This window comes from Hibiscus syriacus, unplaced genomic scaffold (assembly GCF_006381635.1).
Source record: "Hibiscus syriacus cultivar Baekdansim isolate YM2019G1 unplaced genomic scaffold, ASM638163v2 tig00010865_pilon, whole genome shotgun sequence".
Taxonomy (NCBI): Eukaryota; Viridiplantae; Streptophyta; class Magnoliopsida; order Malvales; family Malvaceae; genus Hibiscus; species Hibiscus syriacus.
Window position 1 is genome coordinate 361030 of NW_024062233.1, and position 21694 is coordinate 382723.

The 21694-nt window shown below is 33.7% G+C and overlaps 4 protein-coding genes across 5 annotated transcripts; 2 read left to right on the top strand and 2 right to left on the bottom strand.

Moving 5' to 3' along the window:
* Positions 1-796: 796 nt before the first annotated feature.
* LOC120204341 lies at positions 797-2063 on the bottom strand. The gene is made up of 3 exons (XM_039204436.1): positions 1876-2063; positions 1298-1471; positions 797-1141 (listed from the first exon to the last, which is right to left on the bottom strand). Exons 1-3 carry the CDS (start codon positions 1939-1941, stop codon positions 920-922), a joined length of 462 nt encoding a protein of 153 aa, XP_039060367.1. The 5' UTR covers positions 1942-2063; the 3' UTR covers positions 797-919.
* A 314-nt stretch (positions 2064-2377) lies between these two features.
* LOC120204385 (DEAD-box ATP-dependent RNA helicase 5-like) lies at positions 2378-6983 on the bottom strand. Its single transcript, XM_039204487.1, has 13 exons — positions 6366-6983; positions 6132-6256; positions 5927-6034; positions 5612-5692; positions 5268-5346; positions 4972-5057; positions 4845-4901; positions 4695-4762; positions 4178-4246; positions 3782-3875; positions 3362-3526; positions 3147-3239; positions 2378-2716 (listed from the first exon to the last, which is right to left on the bottom strand). The coding sequence occupies exons 1-13, from the start codon at positions 6934-6936 to the stop codon at positions 2621-2623; spliced, it is 1692 nt and encodes a 563-aa protein (XP_039060418.1). The 5' UTR covers positions 6937-6983; the 3' UTR covers positions 2378-2620.
* A 7226-nt stretch (positions 6984-14209) lies between these two features.
* LOC120204388 (secretory carrier-associated membrane protein 4-like) lies at positions 14210-18560 on the top strand. 2 transcript variants are annotated; one of them, XM_039204489.1, is made up of 12 exons: positions 14237-14367; positions 15757-15858; positions 15950-16012; positions 16217-16250; positions 16352-16474; positions 16952-17014; positions 17113-17206; positions 17305-17350; positions 17428-17495; positions 17815-17863; positions 18131-18196; positions 18485-18560. In XM_039204489.1, exons 1-12 carry the CDS (start codon positions 14311-14313, stop codon positions 18515-18517), a joined length of 798 nt encoding a protein of 265 aa, XP_039060420.1. In that variant the 5' UTR covers positions 14237-14310; the 3' UTR covers positions 18518-18560. The 2 variants fall into 2 exon arrangements, with proteins under 2 accessions (XP_039060421.1, XP_039060420.1); XM_039204490.1 differs by lacking the exons at positions 17815-17863; positions 18485-18560 and having other exon boundaries at positions 14210-14367.
* A 1691-nt stretch (positions 18561-20251) lies between these two features.
* On the top strand, positions 20252-21196 carry LOC120204357 (phosphoribulokinase, chloroplastic-like). The gene is made up of 4 exons (XM_039204449.1): positions 20252-20362; positions 20461-20521; positions 20610-20845; positions 20930-21196. Exons 1-4 carry the CDS (start codon positions 20252-20254, stop codon positions 21194-21196), a joined length of 675 nt encoding a protein of 224 aa, XP_039060380.1.
* The last annotated feature ends 498 nt before the right edge of the window (positions 21197-21694 follow it).

Below are 21694 nucleotides of genomic sequence, written 5' to 3' on the forward strand. Positions count from 1 at the left end.
TGATTCGTGTATGGGTTACAATGGGTATGGGTTGTGCTGTGTTGGAACATTTATTACTCCTTTTGTATTACCAACTGTTTAACACATTTCGAACACTCTTTTCTCGTTTCGTTGTCTCCATTCAGCTTCAGCTTAGTCGAGTTACTGAATAGCCGCTTAAAAAGTTTGAATAAATTACACGTTTAATATTTAAATTATTAGTTTTAATCTATTTTAGTACTCAAACTTTTAATTTTTCAAGATCATACTTAAAATTCAATTTTTATGGTTTTAAAAAAATTCAAAATTTAAGTACTAAAACAAATAAAAAATGATAGTTTAAATACTAAATGTGTAATCTACCTAAAATTTATGTACGACAAACCATAATATTAGAAGCACAATGAAAAAGATGGATCGGAAATCAGATGTGATTTATTACAACATATGCAAGTGAGGTGAAGATAACATTTTCATTTCCGTTTCCGTGTTGTATAATATATTCAAAGGTAAACCATGCGGAGAGTCTTTCTATTCTATGTTTAGGGTCTGATCGATTTTTATCATCAATTTAAAAATTAAGGATAAATGATCCTTAACGTTATCGATTCGTTCGATTTTAATCCCTCAGCTATTAATTTTTCATAACCCATTTTGTTTAAGTCCCTAACATGGCTTAAGGACTAAAATTGAACAGGAGTTAATGGCTAAGGGGCTTAAATCGAACAGATCAACAATGTTAGGGACTAAAATCAAACGGAATGATAACGTTAGGGACCATTCTCCTTAATTTTAAATTAATGACCAAAATCGGTTAGACGAAAAGATAAGGGACTGCATAGTTTACTAGGTGGCAAAAAACAAATTACAGGTAGGAATTTATAGATGATGGGCAAATTACTGGAATGAAGGTGAAGTGTGCTCCGGTTGATAGCAGGGCTTAGATCCCAGATGCACTGCATTCTTTGAGGAGATTTAATAAATCGTGTTCCGGGGCGCTTACAGATGGCAATATCATCCGATTCGAGGCCGGCCGGGGTTTGGTTCCAGTAGTAGCTTCGGTCTCTGATGTAAGGGTGCCTCCACCCTTCATTACCGGCAAATCAGCTCTCCGTCGTACAGTGGCCGTAGCCGATACTCGCTCTTTCCATATTCTTCCATCCTGATTTCACAACATATGTAATGCAAAGCATATAAGCACAATCAATGACAAGCTCATGAGAACTCTTACATGGTCACTTTACCACGTAACCGTGACAAGCTATGCTAACTTTACCAACACGAACCTTGCAACAAAGGATGAGTTCCCAAAGCTTACATTTAGAATCGAAGGCTCGAGCAGCGGGCATTGGATCGGCCGGTCGTCGTCCAAAGGTTCAATCGGATGTTCTACCGGTTTAAACTCAACCACTACTTCGATTCCGTGAGCCGTAGCGGTAGCCGCAGCCGGTGCAACGACATCCTGATTCGGAGGCACGGCTTCCCTTTCCACCTGAACCACAATTAGTAACTCATTAGCCATACTCGTGTCTGCAACAACTCAAATACAACAGATTAATAATCAGAAAAATCTGGGTTTAGGTTATATCAGTAATTTCTGGGTTTGAATCATCATAGTCATCTAATGAATCCCAAAATCAAGGCAAGTAAATGACATATGGGATAGAGAAACTCTCAAACAAGTATCACAACAAAAGGAAAGGTCAGATCACAAATTGATATCAATATCGACATCTCAAAGTACATCAACCAATTCCAACATATAGCAATCCAAAAAAGAATTCACCGATCAAACAAAAGAAAACCAAAAGAACATATAAAAATAATCTTTAGATTTACATGTTCATGATTCCACTCAAGCAAATCCCTGGGGAAAAAATAAAAAAGATTTCTTACAAGAGAACTCTGGGATTGTCGATGGCCGGCTTTCCCAACAGACAATCTAGGGAAAATACCAACCATGTTGAAACTGAATTTCAGACAAAAGGGTCTTCCGATCTCAGATTTGTTCAGGACAAAAAGGGAAAATTCAACTGAGAAGCATTAATTTTGATGTTACAGGCTCCCTCAAGAGCCAAGCATAAAAAGACGGGGAGAGAAGATGACAAGAGTGGGAACTGCTTTAGGTTAGGGTTGGCTTTAGTTTAAGTTTGCTTAGCGTCATGGGTTTTTGTCTGTTTAGATTAGATTCTCTGTCATTTGGAAGTAATCTTTTCATTTACTACAGAAACGCAGTGATCCCGATTTCGAATATTAAGAATTATTATTTATAATAAATTAGATTAGATTTTTCTTTATGTGATAAAAAATTATTATTATTCTTTGATTTCGAGTTTAAATATTCTTAATATTCATTGGCAAACGAATATAAAGATAATAAAAAAAGAATATAAAGATATAAATCAATTCCAACATCATTTCTTGCAGATTAGGTTTCCCAATTTTTTTTATATGAGATTCTTAACAAGAGGACCATTCAATGAAAATAAGCAAGATCTAGGTTTACAGTTTACATTCCACCGGACAGAACGGCCTACATTCAGATCAATTTTTGCTTAAACAAAAATGGTTAAAAATAAAATATGGGGGAAAATCATTGAATAAAAAATTAGTCTACATATTTTACTGCAGGCCATGTAGATCAGTTTTCATCATCTGAGTCGTCAAATGTTATTTTTTTAGCCTTTGGAGCATCAGCAGCGATCTCCTTGAAGTGAGCCCCATATAGCTTGGACTCCTGTATTAAGCAGGGTAACAAGATGATCAAACATGCATACTAGTTCAAAGAACAAGACGTTTTTGCTCATCACTAATACATGTCACAAGACAATAAGCAGGGACAGAGTCAGGATTGAAATATGACGGGGCAAATTATTTAACTTTGAAACAAATAAGGCCTTTAAAATTGAATAAACCACAAAGTTTAAAGAGTTATGGTTTAATTCACAAATTTTAAAGAGTAATTAAACCAGAAAAATTACAGGTCTAAATGATTTTATTTTAGAACTGAAATGGTACTAAAAATAATTAAACCAGCAAATTTTGGGAGAGTCAAGGGCTTAATTGTAATAATTTAAAAAATATTAGTGACCAAAAAACAATTAGACCACACAAACTTCAACGGAAAAGAACATAAGGATGCATGCAAGAGGGGTAAAAAAACAAACCTTCTTCTTGACATGAGTTCCAAATTTCAACAGTGCTGGTGGTACAATCTGCCCAGCTTCTTTGAGAACATTTACCAGTTCTCCAGCAAGTCCCTGCCATAAGCTTGTCACTACTCGAAAGAAATAAAATTTACCATGTTCCATTTACCAATATCCTTTATCGAAACCAACTTGTTTAATTTAAGAATGTAAAAAAGATTTGTATTTAGGTTTACCTTATTCTGCTGAGTGAAGAATGTGTGAGCAACACCCTTTCTACCAGCTCTTCCGGTCCTCCCTATCCGGTGTACATAATCTTCTGTAGTGAGAGGAAAACTATAATTGATCACTACCTCTACATCTGGAATATCCAACCCCCTTGCAGCAACATCCGTAGCTACCTGAATCACATCGTGTTAATAAGTATCAAAAGTTAAACTAAATCAATATGCCTAGAGAAATTCTAGTATTTATTATTTACATTAATTGTATAACTGGCTGAAGGATATAATCTAGTTCTACCAATCAAATTTTGCAAACGTCTTCAGTCAAGATCAACATAAACCCCAAGTCCACAAGTGTGTTATTGTTTTTTCTTTCGGCAGAAAGTTGTAACAATGATTTAAAAACAAAATATATAATTTGCAGGAGTATACCATCAAAGGACAGCTTCCTTTCTTGAATAATGATAGAGCCTTAGTGCGATCATTTTGTGCTTTGCGACCATGTATAGAAACAACATTCCAGCCACTAGAAAAAAATAAAACAAAATGAACTAACAAAAGTAAGAAGTTGAAATAAAAGTATAGTTAAAATTCTGATGCAATTATGTATGCATGACCGATTTTGAACTTTTATACCCAACCAGCTTAAACCATCAAGTAATTATTATGATATATTTAATTGCACAACTCAAAATCACATGAATATCATGCCAATGACCTTAGAGCAATTTAAAAAACTAAATGCAAATTCTAAATACTGCCTATTCTATTTAGCCAATGAAGAGATAACTAATTTATTTTAAATGAGACAAGGGAAGTAAAGTTTACCTTCTCTTGAGCATATTTTCTATACGATCCGCTTCTGCCTGGTACAAGACAAATACCAACACCCTGTTCCTGATTGAAATGAAAGCCTCTATTAGATAAATCAATATTCATAATCTACTAGAGAACATAAGGATTTCTTATGACAGAATAATACAAACCTACTCAACTTAATGAAATAGTACGGGCTTATTATTCCCATAGGATTAATGCCAACAAAATGAAATAATAAAAAAATCCTATTAAATAATTCAATATTCATAATCTACTAGAGAATATATGGATTTCTTGGATGGCTAATATGATGAAATTTTAAGGAAACTTCATGTTTACTCCATATTTTCTAGGTTCATCCCACCCCCACACTTTTCTTTGATATGTTCAATCTATTTGCAGGCTACACTACAATTTCATACAGAATTATCTGAAGTAAAAACAAATTCACATTCTTGTCGGAGCAATCTACAACTGGAAGAATTAAAAAGAAAAATGTTACAAGAATATTTGTGAGATTAACTACCTCTGAGATTCATGGTACTTCTTGAGCAAAGCAATCAATCGTTCATAACGTGCACGATCATCCAAAACCTACATATGAAAACAAACTGTCGATACACACAAAATAAGTTAATACGAAAGATGGTTTAGCCGTTGTTAAGTAAAATCAGACCTCAACTATCTGCATAACATCATGGTTGGCAGCTAAATCTTCTGACCCAATCACAACCTGAAAACAAACTCGCTACTTTACCAAATAAATAAATTACAAAAATTTCATCACGCATGAAGATATCTACCTTAACAGGATTAGGGTCCATGTATTCTTGAGCTAACCGGTGAACTGCTGCAGGCCATGTAGCACTGAACATTACCATCTGACGAGCTGCAAAGGATAAAAGAGACATGAGAATATCCAACTTAATTGCTCATGCATTATTCTACAAAGATACAGAACAATGTATCAATAGTTAGTAGCATTTACTCAAGAGTCATTATCAACCGTAAAAGCTCAAGCATCAGTAAAAGCTTTAAGCTAATCATCTTCTAGGAGTATAAAATCCCAATGTATCAACCAAGAAACAATGATACATACCAAAACATGTCTTTCCCAATATAAAACGAACATCCTCTTCAAAGCCCATGTCAAGCATTCGATCAGCTTCATCTAAGACCTACAGAATATCAATTCACTATTTCCTTAGTACTTGCATACTCCATCAGTGCATCTATTTAAGAGATGGGTTATATGAAAGATGTAGATGTATCAAGCATAATCAAAGCGCTCTAATGGAAGCAATTGAAAAACAATAGCAACTATAGCAAATAAATTGAACCAATTGTCCTGATAATAAATAAAGAAGACACAGAAACAATTGAATAATTTCAAGATAAAGTTCAATGGATGAGAGTAATGATTATGAAGAAGCAAGCACTTACCACAAAAGATACCTCATTAAGCTGACACACCTCCATATTCATCAAATCCTTCAAACGACCCGGTGTCCCAATGACTATATCCTAAGTTCACAGCAAAATCCATTTTCTATTAGCCAATATAAAAGCTTTATACACAAAAATTGTAGAAACATCAACCCTAAAATGTGCTAGCAGAATAAATTTATTCAAAACAAGCAAAAGAACATTTGAACCAAAACAAGGTAAAAAAAGAAAGATGCGTATGGTAAAAGGAACATGTTAACCAAAAATACTGATGCACACAAAAAGAACAGAAAATGACGTAAATTAACTTACAACGCCAGACTTTAAAGAAGAAATCTGTGGCCCTTTAGATGTTCCCCCATACAAACAAACGGATTCGACATCACACGCTTGGCCAGCATTACACAAAACGTTAAATATCTACCACCAGAAGATGAAGCCAAAAGACTGATTAAACTCTAAAGAGAAAAAACAAACCTTTATAGATTCAGCAACACCAAGTCAAACATATTCATACCTGTTCAGCTAGCTCTCTTGTAGGGGAAAGCACAAGGCAAAGTGGATTCCTCCCTCTAGAGGATTTACCATTTCGCTTGTTCAATACATGCATCATTGCCGGTACGCCAAATGCCAAAGTCTTGCCTGATTCACAATAAAACAAATCAAAATAGATTCAGCATCACATGTAGAAGGGGTTACTAAAGCCCTAAAAATGTCAAATTTTGCGATTTGCGGCACAAAAACGAAGTACCTGACCCAGTTTTTGCAATTCCAATAAAATCACGACCGTCCAACAAAAAGGGCCATGCGTGGGCTTGAATAGGAGATGGGCTACTAAAATCCTTGCAGCATTCCAAAACATTTTTTGGTAAATTAGAATTAGAAAATGATTTCAAGGGCGAATATTTTGCATCTTCAGCATTCTTTCCGCTCACCACCACTTTTTCCTTTCCATCAAATTGAATTGTGTCTTCTTTCCCACTTCGACTTTCATTAAATTCTCCATTTTCTTCCTCTTTCATCTGCTTTTTGTTATTCTTCCCCTTCTTCTTCTTCCTCTTCTTAGACTCCTCACCGCTTTCATCGTGATTCACTTCCTCGAATTCACCTCCTCCGTTGTTTTCGCGCTCTTTCTTTTTCCTTTTCTTGTCTTTCTTGCTATCTTTTGGCTCAATTTCCTCGTTTTCTTGGTAACTCTGCTTAACATTTTCTTCAACTTGATGCTCGGATTCTGATGATTTGTTCTTCTTGTTCTTTTTCTTGGTTCTGACTGCTTGATTTCCCGTATTCTGCTGGGATGATGGTTCTGTGGATGGAGTCATTTTCTTTTTCAAACTGCGCTACCAGACCCTAAAACTTCACAAAGAGGGGAGTGCAGAATTTATATTTTAGGGTTTTAGTTTTGCAAAGCGCGTTCACTTGGGCTTATACTACGCAAACGATATCCGGTTTTTTTTGCCCAATACCCCAAGCGGTTTAATTATTTAGGGTATTGGGCCAACATGAATTTTATTTTGAAAACTACGACATTCTTTATAGTGAACACCAAACTCGTCACCATAATATATTATTTTTAAATTATCCCCGTGAAGTGGATCTCACGTGGCCTATTATTTATTATTATTAAAATGACTCATCACCTCAGTATGATGAGTCCGTTTAAAAAATATTTTTAAAATTATAAAAATAAAATAAAAAGTATAAATTAAAAAATGCATGGAACGCATCACCTTGGCGTGATGAGTTTATTCAAATTCAAAAAATTAGTCGTTGGTCAATGACTATATAAGAGTTTGGGGTTTTGGTTTCTCACCAAACACTAAATCCGAAAAAATTATAAAAAAACCATACATTTTGTCAAAATCTCAAAAAATGGAAACCAAAGAATATAAGTTGCGCCTAGATAACATCGATGTTTCGTCAATTGTACGTCGACCGGATGATGAATGAAATATTTGTAAGCGCGGGATGACATACAGAGAGTCGCATCAGCGAACCGTGATATATCTGCAGTAATTCATTTTATTTTTTGCCATATTTGTGTATGGCTTCAAGCTATACCTAGCATTAATTGAGGCTCTAGTCGAACGTTGGTGGCTCGAGACGCACACGTTCCACTTCCCGAGTGGTGAAACGACGATTATTTTGAAAGACGTCGTTTACAAACTCGACGTTTCTGTGAATGGAGCCCCGTGGTGAGTTAGAACATGTACGACCCCACATCGTTGGTCTACCAAGTTTTGGGAAAATGGACATCATCCGACGTCAACGACAGCTTCCGGGTATGGATAACATGGTTGGAATCGGAATTCCAAGTGACAGATGATTCTACCGATGAGGAAGTTATTTTTGCGTCTCGAGCATATCTTCTCCAACTGATCGGAGGAGTATTATTACTGGATAAATTTGATAATTTGGTGCACACTTAGTATTTACTATATTTGGAATACTTCGTTGTGTGTCGTAATATCAGTTGGGGCTTGGTGATTTTAGTCTTTCTGTACCAGGAACTTTGCAAGGTCGCAATTGTCCAGTCGGGTCTAAAAGTCGATGTAGCAGATTGTCTAATATTACTACAATCGTGGGTGTGGTATCGGTTCCCATTTTTTACATCGATTACAATAGCCCCGATCAAGTTTCCTTTGGCTGTAAGGTAATTATTTTTCATGTAATTTCATAAATTTAATTATTATTTTTATTTTTTTATAATATTATTAATTTTTAAAAAATTTAGATGCCATCATAATATATCGAGACAAAGTTGGCGGGTGTTACTGTGTGAGATATACGGATGATGATCGACATAGCCGGTCGATATGCAGTATGACATACGATTTTTTTTGAATCATTTTAACTTTATATATACTAATTTTGATATTTAATATTTACAGTTCTCTTGGCTTTCGTATGTTGACGAGGAGATCAACCAGTTATTTTAAAGGGGAATTTTTTAGGGTCCTACTTATGGTGTGTCATGACGCCGTTATTTCATTATGCATTTGTTGAGTGGCACGCTACTGATAGAGTGATGCGACAGTTTGTGTCACATCAATTGATTCTTACGCAGATGGTTGGTATGGACGCTCTCCATAGAATCGATACGCATGGGAAACATACATAAAATTGTCGGTGAAGCACGCTATATACATCAACGCGTGGAATCAGCGTGAACAATCGCTCCCCCAACGTCTCGACATTACACCGCTATACTTAGATTTTGACTGTTCTCCCCATCTCCAAAATTATGAAGCAAATGGAAACCATATCTCACGACACCGAAAGAGATGGGAGAATAAGAATATCATAAGGTCATATGTGCCAAATCCAAGTATAAGAAAACATCGTTGTCGTGTTCTTCCGTTTCAACATCTGCAGCTGAATAATACCATTATGCATCTCAGGCTAGTTTCAATTTCTATCCTCCATTTCATACTTGAGCTTAGACACGACTGAATTGAGTTGAAGGTTCATGGGATGCATCGCAATACACTTAAACATCTTCGACAAAATAAGCGTTGCGGGTGAGTGAGATCATATCCTATATGATCAACAAAGTAGAAGCCAAGACGACGCAATTACGACAATGATGGCTTCAAATGTCATAAATTCATCACCACATTTCAAAGGCGGATCACATAGTGTGTTAAGTACACCTTCTTGACAAGACGACGACGACGATCAAAGCTTACGACCTCGACGTACTCGACGAGCCCCGCGATATTATCATTCGACCATTCCGCGACATTGTCAATAACTTAAGAAATATAAATAAATTTTCTTTGTAAATTTTTACTTTTCCAATTATTTAATTACTTTTAATGTTGGCCATAACCGTTGCCCATATAGACGTTGACCAACGACTAATTTTTTGAATTTGAATGAACTTGTCACACCAAAGTGACGAGTTACATGCAATTTTTTAATTTATACTTTTTATTTTAGTTTATTTTTGTAATTAAAAAATATTTTTAAACGGGCTCGTCACGCTGAGGTGACAAGTCATTTTAATGATAATAAAATAATGACCCACATGGGCCCAATTCACACGGATAATTTAAAAAATCTATTTTATGGAAATTGTCACCTCGAGGTGACGAGTTTGGTGTTCACTATAGATAATGTCGTAGTTTTCAAAATAAAATCTATATTGGCCCAATACACTAAATAATTAACCCGCTTGGGGTTTTGGGCAAAAAAAAACAACGATAACCATTACTTTGGGCTTCAGCACAATTCACTTGAAGTATATCCGATTTTCAATAGTTAGTAGTAAATCGAATGGTTTCAATTGAATTTATTCAAGGACGTCGTGACAAAAGAAGTGGTGATTCTCGTATATCTAAAAAGAGAGTTAGTGGCTTGAACCTAGCAACTTTGATAGTAAAAAAATTATCGTTATTCCTTAAAGTTTTAAGTTTGATCATAAAAAATGTTAGAACTTTTAGAACTCAATCCTACATTAATCAACCTTCAAAGCCAAATTTGTTTCAAAGCCTCATTCTGTTGTTCTTTCTTCTGATATAACTGCTTCTCCGAATAGTATTAGTTGTTCAGATACAGATTCTCATATTCAGATATGCAACTATTGTTAGATAAGGCATTTAAGTGAATGTAGAAAGCATTCTAGATATTGTTTCATGTGTAATGGATAAAATTATATACAAATAGATCTGATTGTATGATAAACGAATTACAAAAGGAAACTGAATTACTTATAGATATAATCAGAATCGAGCGACATGAGAAAACTATTCATGAATGCAATCACGTATCAAATCTAATTCAAGAGTCCAAAGCATGAAAGATCAATAGGATAACAAATAAGTGACATCTTAATCAGTTGAGACGATGTCAAATACAACCTTGAGAAAAATACAAATGAAAATAATAATTGATTGACTGATAAAAAAGATCGAAAACATGTCAAAAGGTATAAGAAAATGTACCGCTAATATAATATTTAATTGATTTCTTTATTTAAATTATCTTAAGTTTTTTTAATAGTTAGGGTGATTATACAAATGTAACTGTTTGAATTTAAAATCTTTAATAAAAACAATATTTCCTTTAATCTCTTAGATAACCTCATAAATTTGTCTCAAATATTAAGTTAATATTTAATTAGGCGTAAGGGTCACTTTTGTTCATGTAGTAGGCTTGATTTGTATTTTTTATTCCTATGATGTTTTCGTATATTTTTAGATCTCAAAGTTGTTTAATTTGTATCATTATTCAAAATATTTTCTATTGTATAAGGTTTTAAACTATAAATTAGGGTTTAGTTTTTTAAGTTTAGGGTTAAAATTTATAATATAGGATTTGAAATTTTAAGTTAGGTTTAGGGTATATGACGGCGCAATTAAGCAACTTTAAAGTCTAAATTAATGCAAAAATAACGTAACGACAAAAATGATAAACTGAATCTACTACAAAGTTAAAAATGATCCTTAAACCTTAAATTTAAGTGAATAAATTGAACTAAAAATAAATATATTCTCACTTAAAAAATGCCTAAATTCAAATCATAAATAACTAAATTTATTTAATAATATATAAAACATAAAAATAAAAAGAATAGAATAGAATAATGTTAATAAGATTATAATATTAATATTTTAAATTACAAATTAATTTATTTTAAAATTTAAATATAGAGTAGATATTTATAAATTTTATTTGGGTAAACTATATGAATAGTCCCCTATGTTTTTGCTATGACCGACTTTGGCCACCAAAAAAGAAATTAAGGGGGAATTATATATAACATTATCGTTCAGTTCGATTTAAGTCTCTAAAATTATTGATCCGTCCAATTTAAGTCTATCTGTCATTAACACATGTTAACTCATTAACAAAATTATTACGTGACTATTAAAAAAAATCATGTGGTTCCCACTGCCCCCATCTTCTTCTTCTTTCCCCTATTAACCACCCATTGCTCCTTCTTCTTCTTCTTATTTTCTTATTCTTCATCCATTAACGAAATTATTACGTATGTTGCAATTGCTTTGGGATTCGGGGGGTTAGACATGGTGGGTAGTTAGCAACTTTGGTGTCAAAGGTTGGAAATGCATGTCCGACACCATGTTTAATCAGATGCCTATGCTTCTATGAACCTTTTGCCTGCGCAGCGGCCAAAGGGCTCCCCATGAACTTGCTACTGCTTCTCATGGCTATAGGTGATGTCTATGATGGGTTCCTAAATCTGGGATGGAGACCTGTAGAGTGGCACTGTCGTGTGCGAATCTGGCCGGAGGGTAGCGATGGTTACTCGCATTTTAGGCTGAAGGTTGTTTGTCATCATAATTTCGGAGTGATTTTCTTTGTCGTTTGATGATTCTACCATCAACATTCTTGATGTCTTTCTAATGGTGGCCAAAAGTGATTCAGGGGGTACCAAATTGTTTATTCTTCTCAGTGGCAACCTTGCTTTTGATGAACCAATTGTTTAGAGAGGAGGGAATAATAATTATAATTTTATTTTTTTTGAAGTGCCACATAAATAGGACGGATTTATAATGTTAGGTATCATTTCCTTTAATTTTTTGTGTGATTAAAGTCGATCATAACCAAAACATAGGGGACTACTCGCATAGTTTATCCATTTTCTTTTGAGAGGAATATGGAAAGGGAACCTACTGATCGTCGCGAAAGCTGAAAACACATGAGTAACACCATGGTTTTCAGAACCGAATCGGTCAGCGAACCGGTCGTGCTACCTATTTACTGGTTCAACCGGTCGAACCAATAAGACCGACCGAAAGAATCGGACGACGCATAATTAATTATTTAAAAAATTAAATATAAATATAAATTTTTTAATAAAAAATAATTTTTTTATATCACAAGTCATATTCAAAGCAAGTTATAACATATATAACTTAAAAACCATAAAATCAAGTGAAACAAAATAATTAAAATCAACTGCAACATAATATTTAAGGTAAAACATATTAAATAATAAATATAATTATATAACTATAATAAAAAAATAAATTTGTGACTAAAAAAACATAACAAACGATGTCGTTTGGTTTAATTTTTTTTTAAAAAAAATATCACATGGCTAAGAAACATAGAAGAGCATCACAAAAGTCTAAAGAGTAAAAATATGAAAACAAAACAATCTCACATGACTAATAAACATAGAAGAAAATCCCAAATGACTTATATAAATAATAGAGGTAATTTGGCATTCAAAATCATAGACCCTTTTGGTGAGCGAACCTACTCGATTTCAAATCAGGAACGTTAGGAAGAAGAAAAAGGATTTTCAAACCTGGAAATTGGAAAGGGAAACAAGCAAAGTCGATTTAGCCATAGTTTACTTACCATGAAGTTTCGATTTCCATGTCGCTCTCTCTCTCTTTCGTGACTTACTGGTATTTTTGTTAGTGAGATAAATATATTGAAAATAAAATGTGAACGTGATTAAAAAGAAAACGTATTTTGCAGGGAAAAGAGATGAAATTGATGAAGAAGAAGCTCATTGTTCCTCTGGTGGGTGGTTGGATTTTCAAGAAGAAATTGATGCTATACATGTTGATGTAGCAAAGGTGGATTTTCAAATATGCTATACAACTAGTAATATATTAATATATAAAGAAGTGTTTTTTTTTCATAACTATCATAGAGTAATACATGTTTTTCTTAAACTTTAATATGATCCAACCCGAAGTCTAAATTTTAAATAAAAAAGTCTAATCTTCTTAGATCGGATCAAATCCGTTGGGTACTGATTTTTTTAATGTCCTTAATTATATAACATTCTATTTTCCGAAAAGGGCAGCTTGTTCCTTTTAAAATTCGCATTAAATTTAAAATTTTTAAATATTTTTAATTAAATCCCCTTTTTAAGTTTTTTAAATCTCATCAAGACTAAAAATTTATAAAAAATCTAATTTATATTCCTAAATTTTTTAAAAATATTAAGTATGTCCCCAATTTTTTTTTATCAAGATCCAATCTAACATTATATATAATGTACTATTACATATGCATAACTTAACCTCTATCACATAATCAAATTAAGGGTTTAGGGTTTAAGATTTAAGGCTTAAGGTTTATGGTTTAGGTTTTAAGGTTTAGTATTTAAGGTTTATAGTTTATAGTTTAAGGTTTAGGGTTTAGGGTGTAATCTAACATGTGCTTAATTTTTTTTCTTTTAATAATATACAATGTAACAATTAGACTTGAGTTGTTTAATTAAAATAATTAAAATTTGAGGTAATTGTATTATAGAGTTTTTAATATATTTTTAAAATTTTATAATTATCAATAATGTATTTTTAATAAATTTTTTATAATGTAATTTTAAAAATCTAAAATTATAATCTAAAATTTTTCCGAGCTGCTCACGAGCTTTTCGAGTTGAATATCGAGTAACTCATTTCGGCTCGTTAAGAACTCAAATCGAGTCCATTCAATCCAAATATTTATCGAACCTTAATCTAATAGTTCACGATCTGTCTTGTCTCACCTCAAGATATAGTGTTTACCCTAGCACGTCCAAACTCTAAATATTTCAAAATAAAAAGGGCAAATATCGAATTGCACAAATTATCCCGCGTCACTCCCAAGCCAAGTCGATTTACGAAAAGAGTAAAGTAGAAGTTCACCATCTTAAGTCTCAACAAACACTGGTCTTACTTTGGATAAAATTTTGGATCTGAAACACATAGAGAGAGAAAGAGAGTATGAATCGCCACCACGATCCAAATCCTTTCGATGAAGAAGAAGTCAATCCATTTTCGGTATTGTCTTTCTTTTTTCCTATTCTTGTTTTCCTTTTTTCGCCCTTTTCAGATGTACATTTTCTGTTCTGTTTTATGTGTGCGGTAGTCGGTTTCTCGATTTTTCAAGGGTAGTTTCGGAATTAGGTTTGGAGTATACTGGATCTGAAAATTCTGGTTGCAAACATTTCGTTGTTGAAATGGTTTCTAATTGTTGATTTTTTTTCTTTTATTGTAGTTAATGAAAAAAAACTATATAATTTAGCATCTGAAACTTTCAGTGTGTATTTTTTTGGTGGATTCTATTTTCGAATCTCAAAATGTAATATAAATTTAAATGTTGTTTTCTTAATAATATATATTGAATGTAGTTTCAAAATTGGTTACTATGATTTGGAAATTTATGGACCATATAAGTTAAATTTGTGCTGAATGTGATCTTAGTTCTTCATTGTTAGCTGTAGGACCATCTATGTAAGTGTGCTTATCGTTCGAGTTGATTATGTGCTCGTTAAAAAGTGTTGTTGCTCAACTCGTTGTTGGTTAAGTTTGATAAAATTTTGCTCGACTTGTGCTCGTTAAAATTATTTTTGCTCGATACTCGAGTCGTTGCTAGTTGAGTTCACCAAAATTTTTGCCTTGTTTTTTTAACCATATGTAAAATCTAGTAATTTAATAATTAATAATTAATAATTTAGTAAATTTCTTGTTGTCTATTAAAAAATTAATAAATTAGTAGAAAATATTAAATAGCATCTTTCTTATTATCTTTTAGAAAATTAGTAATTATTAATTAGACTTTTTAATGGAATAATGTTTTAAATTAATTATTAAAAAATATAAAAAAGGTTAATGAACTGTTCGTGAATTTATCAAATCGAGTTGGATCTTGCTCGACTCAACTCGTAAAGGTCTTGAGTCAAGCGCAAGTTTGAGTTGAATCAACCTGAGTCAAGTGTTGACGTAGTTTTGACTGAGTCAAGTTCGAGCAGCTCACTCATTAAGCACCCCTAGTAATTATTAATTAGACTTTTTAATGGAATAATGTTTTAAATTAATTATTAAAAAATATAAAAAAGGTTAATGAACTGTTCGTGAATTTATCAAATCGAGTTGGATCTTGCTCGACTCAACTCGTAAAGGTCTTGAGTCAAGCGCAAGTTTGAGTTGAATCAACCTGAGTCAAGTGTTGACGTAGTTTTGACTGAGTCAAGTTCGAGCAGCTCACTCATTAAGCACCCCTAGTAATAACGTTGATACACACTAGTCATGTTTGTAGTTTACGCCATGTTAAGTGCTGTTATTTGTACAATTAATGCTTATTTGGCATTATTTATATCACTTGATACTGATGTTTCCCTTGTCTTACTTCGTTGTTTAGTGTTTTTACTTATTTGAGTGTCACTGCAGAATAATAGTGGTGTTGCTCCTGCACGACCACTGGCATCTGAACCTCGGGGTTTTGGGCAAAAACATGATGCTACTGTAGATATACCTCTGGATACAATGAACGTAATGAAGTTTCTTTGTCCTTTACATTTTTATAGCATTAATACTTAAGGGATGACTGATTACTTTGTTTTATTGACTTTGTTAATCGCAGGATTCCAAGAAAAGAGAAAAGGATCTTGCAGCTTGGGAAGCTGATCTTAAAAGAAGGGAAAAGGTTTTTTTTTTAACTCTGTGCTTGTTTAGAAGCATAAATCTCTTGCTTTCTTTTTCCTCCAAGTCAATACATATTCACTAGATTATATCCTGTGATGCCTCCTTTCTTGGGCACGGCATTAATTGTTCTTCTGATGCTACTGCAACTTGAGTTTTGAATTTATTTAACATCTGTTCTATTATTTTTTTTCGTTTTTTATTTTAGGATATAAAGCGAAGGGAAGATGCTGTTTCACAAAGTAAGGGAATTGGTGCACAAGCCACTGTCTAACTTTGGTATTCTTTTCTAGTGGTCTGATAAAGTACTAAACGTTACCTCTTTTTTGTCATGGTATATCAGCTGGTGTTTCCACAGACAATAAAAACTGGCCACCACTTTTCCCAATTATACATCATGATATAGCTAATGAGATACCAGTTCATGCTCAGAGGCTGCAATATCTTGCTTTTGCAAGTTGGCTTGGTATGGAGGTTTATTATTTTTGTGGAATTTTCTCCACTATATATTCTTGCCTTTTTAATGTAAATTGTTCGAGTGTTTATGCAAAAGACTATCTTGTAAACTTTGTGAGTTCAATTTTTTTGCAACTGAATTTTATTGTTGTATTAGTCTTTTTCCTTTTTTTTACTCTAATGTATCTTATTTGCTTGTAGTTCTTTTTCCAGTTTAATCCTTAAGAGCAAGATGATAATATTATTTTGTGCATACATGCATGTAAAAATTGATGACCAAATTTATGCAGTTTGTCTAGATGCTATTATCGTGTAATGTATTCAGAGTCTCTCTCTCTCTCTCTCTCTCTCTCCTTGTAGGAGTGTCCTTTAATCTTCATTCAACAGTTACGGTAAGGTATTAATTTGGCAATTATGCCAAAGTCTGTGCCGTATTACCTCTTCCATGTTTTTTATTACTGACATGCTTTAATTTTTCATATTTCAGGCATAGTTCTTTGCCTCGTTTTTAATGTTATTGCAGTGATTGTATGTTGGATTCAAGGTGGTGGTAAGTATTTTCTGATCCTCTGATATTTTTCCTTTATTCTGGAATGTAGTCTAGGCATGCAATAATATTTATATTCTAACTTGGTTCATACGTTTTAGGTGTTAAAATTTTTTTCCTTGCTGTAATCTACATGTTGCTTGGATGCCCTCTTTCATACGTGTTGTGGTACAGGCCACTCTACCGAGGAATGAGGTAAATCTTTAGTGATTGGTTTAAATATTGCATTTTTATCTTGAAAAAAGAGAAATTTTGGTGTGCTGATGGTTGTTCTGCTGGGTTTCACCTTACAGGACAGATAGTGCCTTGAATTTTGGTTGGTTTTTCATGTTCTACTTGGTGAGTTTTAGTAGTGATTGGGAGGCATTATTATTATTTATTTCTTTTTGTTCAACCTGTCTATCTGCTTTGTATAGCTCCACCTTGGGTTTTGCATTTTTGCTGCAATTGCTCCTCCTGTTGTCTTTCATGGGAAATCATTAACGTAAGTTCTTCATACCTTAATTTGCTCTTGAAGTCGGCAAGACCTTGAGTTGGCATATTTGTTGATTGTCCATGCAATTTTGTGTATTTTTTAGCTGCGATTGGATGTATAGACGATCTGAGCCTGTTTAGCTGCTGTTATAGCTAGTTACTGGGATGTTCTAACTTCTACCCTCCTTTTGTTCTGTTTTGCCCTGTCAAAATGCTGCCTGCTTATTAGATGTTGAAATTTTCTTATGATTTGTATTTTCTGATGCCTATAAGGATTCACCTTTTTAACCTTGTATTTTACTATATTTTTTTCTTGCCTCTAATTGCAGTGGTATCCTGGCGGCAATTGATGTCATCTCTGATGATATGATAGCAGGGGTAAGTTGCATTTCTTTTGCATGTTGGAATTATTTCCCTCTTATTAGCACAGCTAGTTGTAGGAATTTAAGGGATGTGCATTCTTTTGTCCACAATTTTTTTGACAAATATAATTTACTAACTTGGTACCATTGTTCCAAGTAGAGTAATGAGATTGAGAGATATACGACCATACATGGATGCTTTTGCTTCTGATAGAGTCTAACCCTTTTTTCTACATTATTTTATTAGATGTTTGGGCTTAACTAATTTTTTTGTGTTTTACAGGTTTTCTACTTTGTTGGTTTTGGGCTGTTTTGCTTGGAGTCCCTGCTGAGCTTGTGGGTTATTCAGGTTTAGACACAGCATTTCTCTTGATTCATAATCGTTAGTTATTTATTAATGTATTTTTATTTTTAAAAAAAGGATACATGGCTAACGGCTATGTCATCTGATTTAATTATTAATGCTGCTCGTGAATCTGCACAGTTGTTTTTATAAGTTTCGGTGAATGTGTGAAAACTGAGATCTTTACACCATCAAATCAGTGTCGTAATAGATTAAAATCATTTTCCTTACACAACCGTATACCACTTTGCCTGATATTTAGTTGCTTACCTTTTTGTGTGTTGGGGTGTGCAGAAAATTTACTTGTACTTTAGGGGGAACAAGTAATAGATATAAAAGCAAGGTTGTGCTGTGGTCGTATCTGGTGGGGGGCACAAGCAAAGAGACATGAAAGTGCGGCTATGCTGTGTTCATGTCTGGATGATTGTTGATGGTGCCACGCTCCATCAAATTGGTATTTTACATATAAATAGTATACCTTGTTATTGTATTTGACATTTTATGATTGTGGAATGGATTGGTACAATACAATGGGTTTGTATGCCATTACAACTGTGTAGGTTGTAGGGAATCATAGTTCTTACTGGCTTTTTGAGAGTTGGGTGGGTGTTCAAGTCATTTCATATCCTTTATCATCGCAATTTATTTCCATTTCTTGGTTTCTACTTTCACGTGGCATGTCCTCAAACGTGATTTAAATAAATTAATCCATATTATGAAATGTAAAACCTTAATTTATTAACCATCTGTTTGGAGTTACTTTCTCGAGTTCATAGTTTTAGGTTAGCTTGGGGCATTCATGAAATCGTCCAAGATTTAGCATGGGGCCTAGATATTTGTTGAAACCCACAAATCAGTTTTTATCATGATTATCGTCTGTGGAGTAAAGCCAGGAGAAATTGCCACATTAAGGCTAACCTAATCATGTTGTGGGACTTGCCACTTGATTTCCTCGTCAACACGAACACAAGGAAAAATTGTCTTTCAAATTGCCAACAGAATGCTCCATCTATGTCAAACTGATCTGAACAAAGCGTTAACGGAAATAGACTTGAAAACAATGTACTTGTATCTTTTATATTTAAGGAAGACTACAATAATAATTTTCTTTATACTATTCTTTAATTAAAATTAAGAACTGTTTTCTATATATTGTGTCGGAGTTGGATATAGGTTTTATCTCAAAATGAGGGTCAGGTGAAACTAATCTAAGTTCAGATGTTTCACTTAAGTTTAGATCGAATTGAATTTTAAATGAAAGATATTTATTTATGGGTTAAGCCAAATTAAATGGAAATTTTACTCAACCCAATCAATGCCTATCCTATTTATAAGAGATAATCAATGGATGGGCACGGGTGGGTTTCGATTAACTCATTCTAACCCGAAAATTATATATCTTCTATCTGATCTGACTTTGAAAAATATACATCCTTCATCTGATCCGAACCTGATTCGATTTTTTAAGATAAAATTTGAACTCGATCTGATCCGAACTAATATATTTATTAAAAAATATTATTCAATAAAATAGAAATTTAATTGAAAAAAATATGTAGAAGGGTATTATTATAATTATTCTTAAATATATAATGTAAAATTATATTTTTCAGATTAGGTCAGGTATAGTATTTTTCACCCTAAACCCGAACGTAACCTTTAAAAAAACATAACTCAATCCGATTCGAACCTAAATTTTTTTAAAAAAATTTGATCCAGTCAGATTGAATCAAGTCATAACTCGTCAGGTTCGATTGTCGTGCCCATCCTAATCATCACCGAAATCCTTCCTTCACCATAAGAGATCCAACAAACTTTACACATATAAACCCAACTTGAGGAGCTTAGGGAAGAGCCATCGTGGCCTAACATCAGTAACAAGGACAACACCATTTGCTTGATTTTGAAATAAAGTAGTCAGAGCAGCTTTGTGCTTACATGAAAATAAAACAAGCAGCATTGAGGTCAAATTTGCATGGACTTCTTATTTAAGTTTTTTTAAGCCAATATTCACTGGTATATTCTAGTAACCTTTTGCCCTTTTTTAAACTACAACTGTCGATGCAAATTGGGGTGCTTCAATATAGGTTTGATGAGCGTGTGAAGGATCTGTTGGACTTCAATATCTATTTGGACATCAGCAATGAGGTCAAATTTGCATGGAAAATTCAGGTGACGTACTTTGTATTGTAATGTGAAAAAAAAACTGTTGTTCTAAGCCTGGATTTTGCCCGTCAGCGTCATCTTACTTTTGTTACAAAACATTGCAGAGGGACATGGCTGATAGAGGACACAGCATTGAGAGCATTAAAGCCAGTATCGACTATATCGGTATAATTCCTACCTATTACACATCCAACATTGGTAGCTACATGTATACAAACTTACAATAATCTTAAATTTGGTTGGCGCACTTCAGATCCTCAGAAGCAATACGCCAATGTAGTGATCGATATGCTGCCGACTCAGTTGATTCCGGAGGAGAAGGTTTTGAGGGTTAGGTTGATAATGAAAGAAGAGGTGGATCATTTCAGTCCAGTTTACCTGTTTGATGAAGGCTCAACCATCTCATGGATACCATGCGGAAGGAAGCTCACTTGCTCTTACCCTGGCATCAAATTCGCCTATGGACCCGATTCCTACTTCAGAAACGAGGTATTTTTCTTCCTTCTTGGTCCATCCCTGAACTCTGGAATTGTGTACTCGTTGTTAACTCTTCCATGCGGACGTATCATTTAGGTATCTATTGTGGAGATGGACGGGCAATTTGACAGATTAGATGAACTGATTTACGTCGAAAGCCATTTGAGCAACCTATCTACCAAGTTCTATGGAGAAGTAACTCAACAAATGTTGAAGCATTCTGATTTCCCTGGAAGTAACAACGGAACCGGGCTCTTCCAGACCATTGTTGGGTTGAAGATTAGAGATCTCTACGAGCAAATTACCACTACCAAAACTTCTGCTTCACAAGAAGCAACGAAAGCACAAGAGATTTCTCATTAATTGGGCCTTTGGCTTCACTCTTTTTAGCTTTCCACAATTTACACTTCCTTTTTCAAGTTTCATTTTGAGTGTTGGGCTTTTGCTCTCCTAAGAACGAGTATGCTCCTATACTTATCTTTCTGTTGTTATTTTGTTGGAACAAGAGGATTTGTATAATGTTGTTCGTAACTACCGGCCCGTTGGTCATTATGGTGTTGACATGACAGTTCACAGGTATTGATGTGACGTTCCACAATATTGATATGACAGTTCATATGTCATGTTTGAGTTTCTAATTTAATTCATCTATCATAATATCCGTCTCATTATCAACCATCGTGGACTGTCACATCAGTACCGTGAATTGTCATGTTAACATCGTGAATTGCCATGTCAGTATAATTACGATCAACGACAAAAAACGTTGATCAAAGGGACACATTGTACTTATTATCTGAGTTGAATGATCATATTAAAAGAAAATAATACGAAAATCACATTAGTTTTTATTAAAAAATA

Coding starts and splice junctions, on each gene's coding strand:
- LOC120204341 (XM_039204436.1), bottom strand. CDS start 1,941: ATGGTTGGTATTTTCCCTAGATTGTCTGTTGGGAAAGCCGGCCATCGA. Junction 1,472..1,875: donor GACAATCCCAGAGTTCTCTT/GTAAGAAATCTT, acceptor ATTGTGGTTCAG/GTGGAAAGGGAAGCCGTGCC. Junction 1,142..1,297: donor TCGAGCCTTCGATTCTAAAT/GTAAGCTTTGGG, acceptor TTGTGAAATCAG/GATGGAAGAATATGGAAAGA.
- LOC120204385 (XM_039204487.1), bottom strand. CDS start 6,936: ATGACTCCATCCACAGAACCATCATCCCAGCAGAATACGGGAAATCAA. Junction 5,058..5,267: donor ATTGGGAAAGACATGTTTTG/GTATGTATCATT, acceptor TATCCTTTGCAG/CTCGTCAGATGGTAATGTTC. Junction 2,717..3,146: donor GAACTCATGTCAAGAAGAAG/GTTTGTTTTTTT, acceptor TGCTTAATACAG/GAGTCCAAGCTATATGGGGC.
- LOC120204388 (XM_039204489.1), top strand. CDS start 14,311: ATGAATCGCCACCACGATCCAAATCCTTTCGATGAAGAAGAAGTCAAT. Junction 14,368..15,756: donor AAGAAGTCAATCCATTTTCG/GTATTGTCTTTC, acceptor GTGTCACTGCAG/AATAATAGTGGTGTTGCTCC. Junction 17,207..17,304: donor CCACTCTACCGAGGAATGAG/GTAAATCTTTAG, acceptor TTCACCTTACAG/GACAGATAGTGCCTTGAATT.
- LOC120204357 (XM_039204449.1), top strand. CDS start 20,252: ATGCAAATTGGGGTGCTTCAATATAGGTTTGATGAGCGTGTGAAGGAT. Junction 20,363..20,460: donor AATTTGCATGGAAAATTCAG/GTGACGTACTTT, acceptor AAAACATTGCAG/AGGGACATGGCTGATAGAGG. Junction 20,522..20,609: donor AGCCAGTATCGACTATATCG/GTATAATTCCTA, acceptor GGCGCACTTCAG/ATCCTCAGAAGCAATACGCC.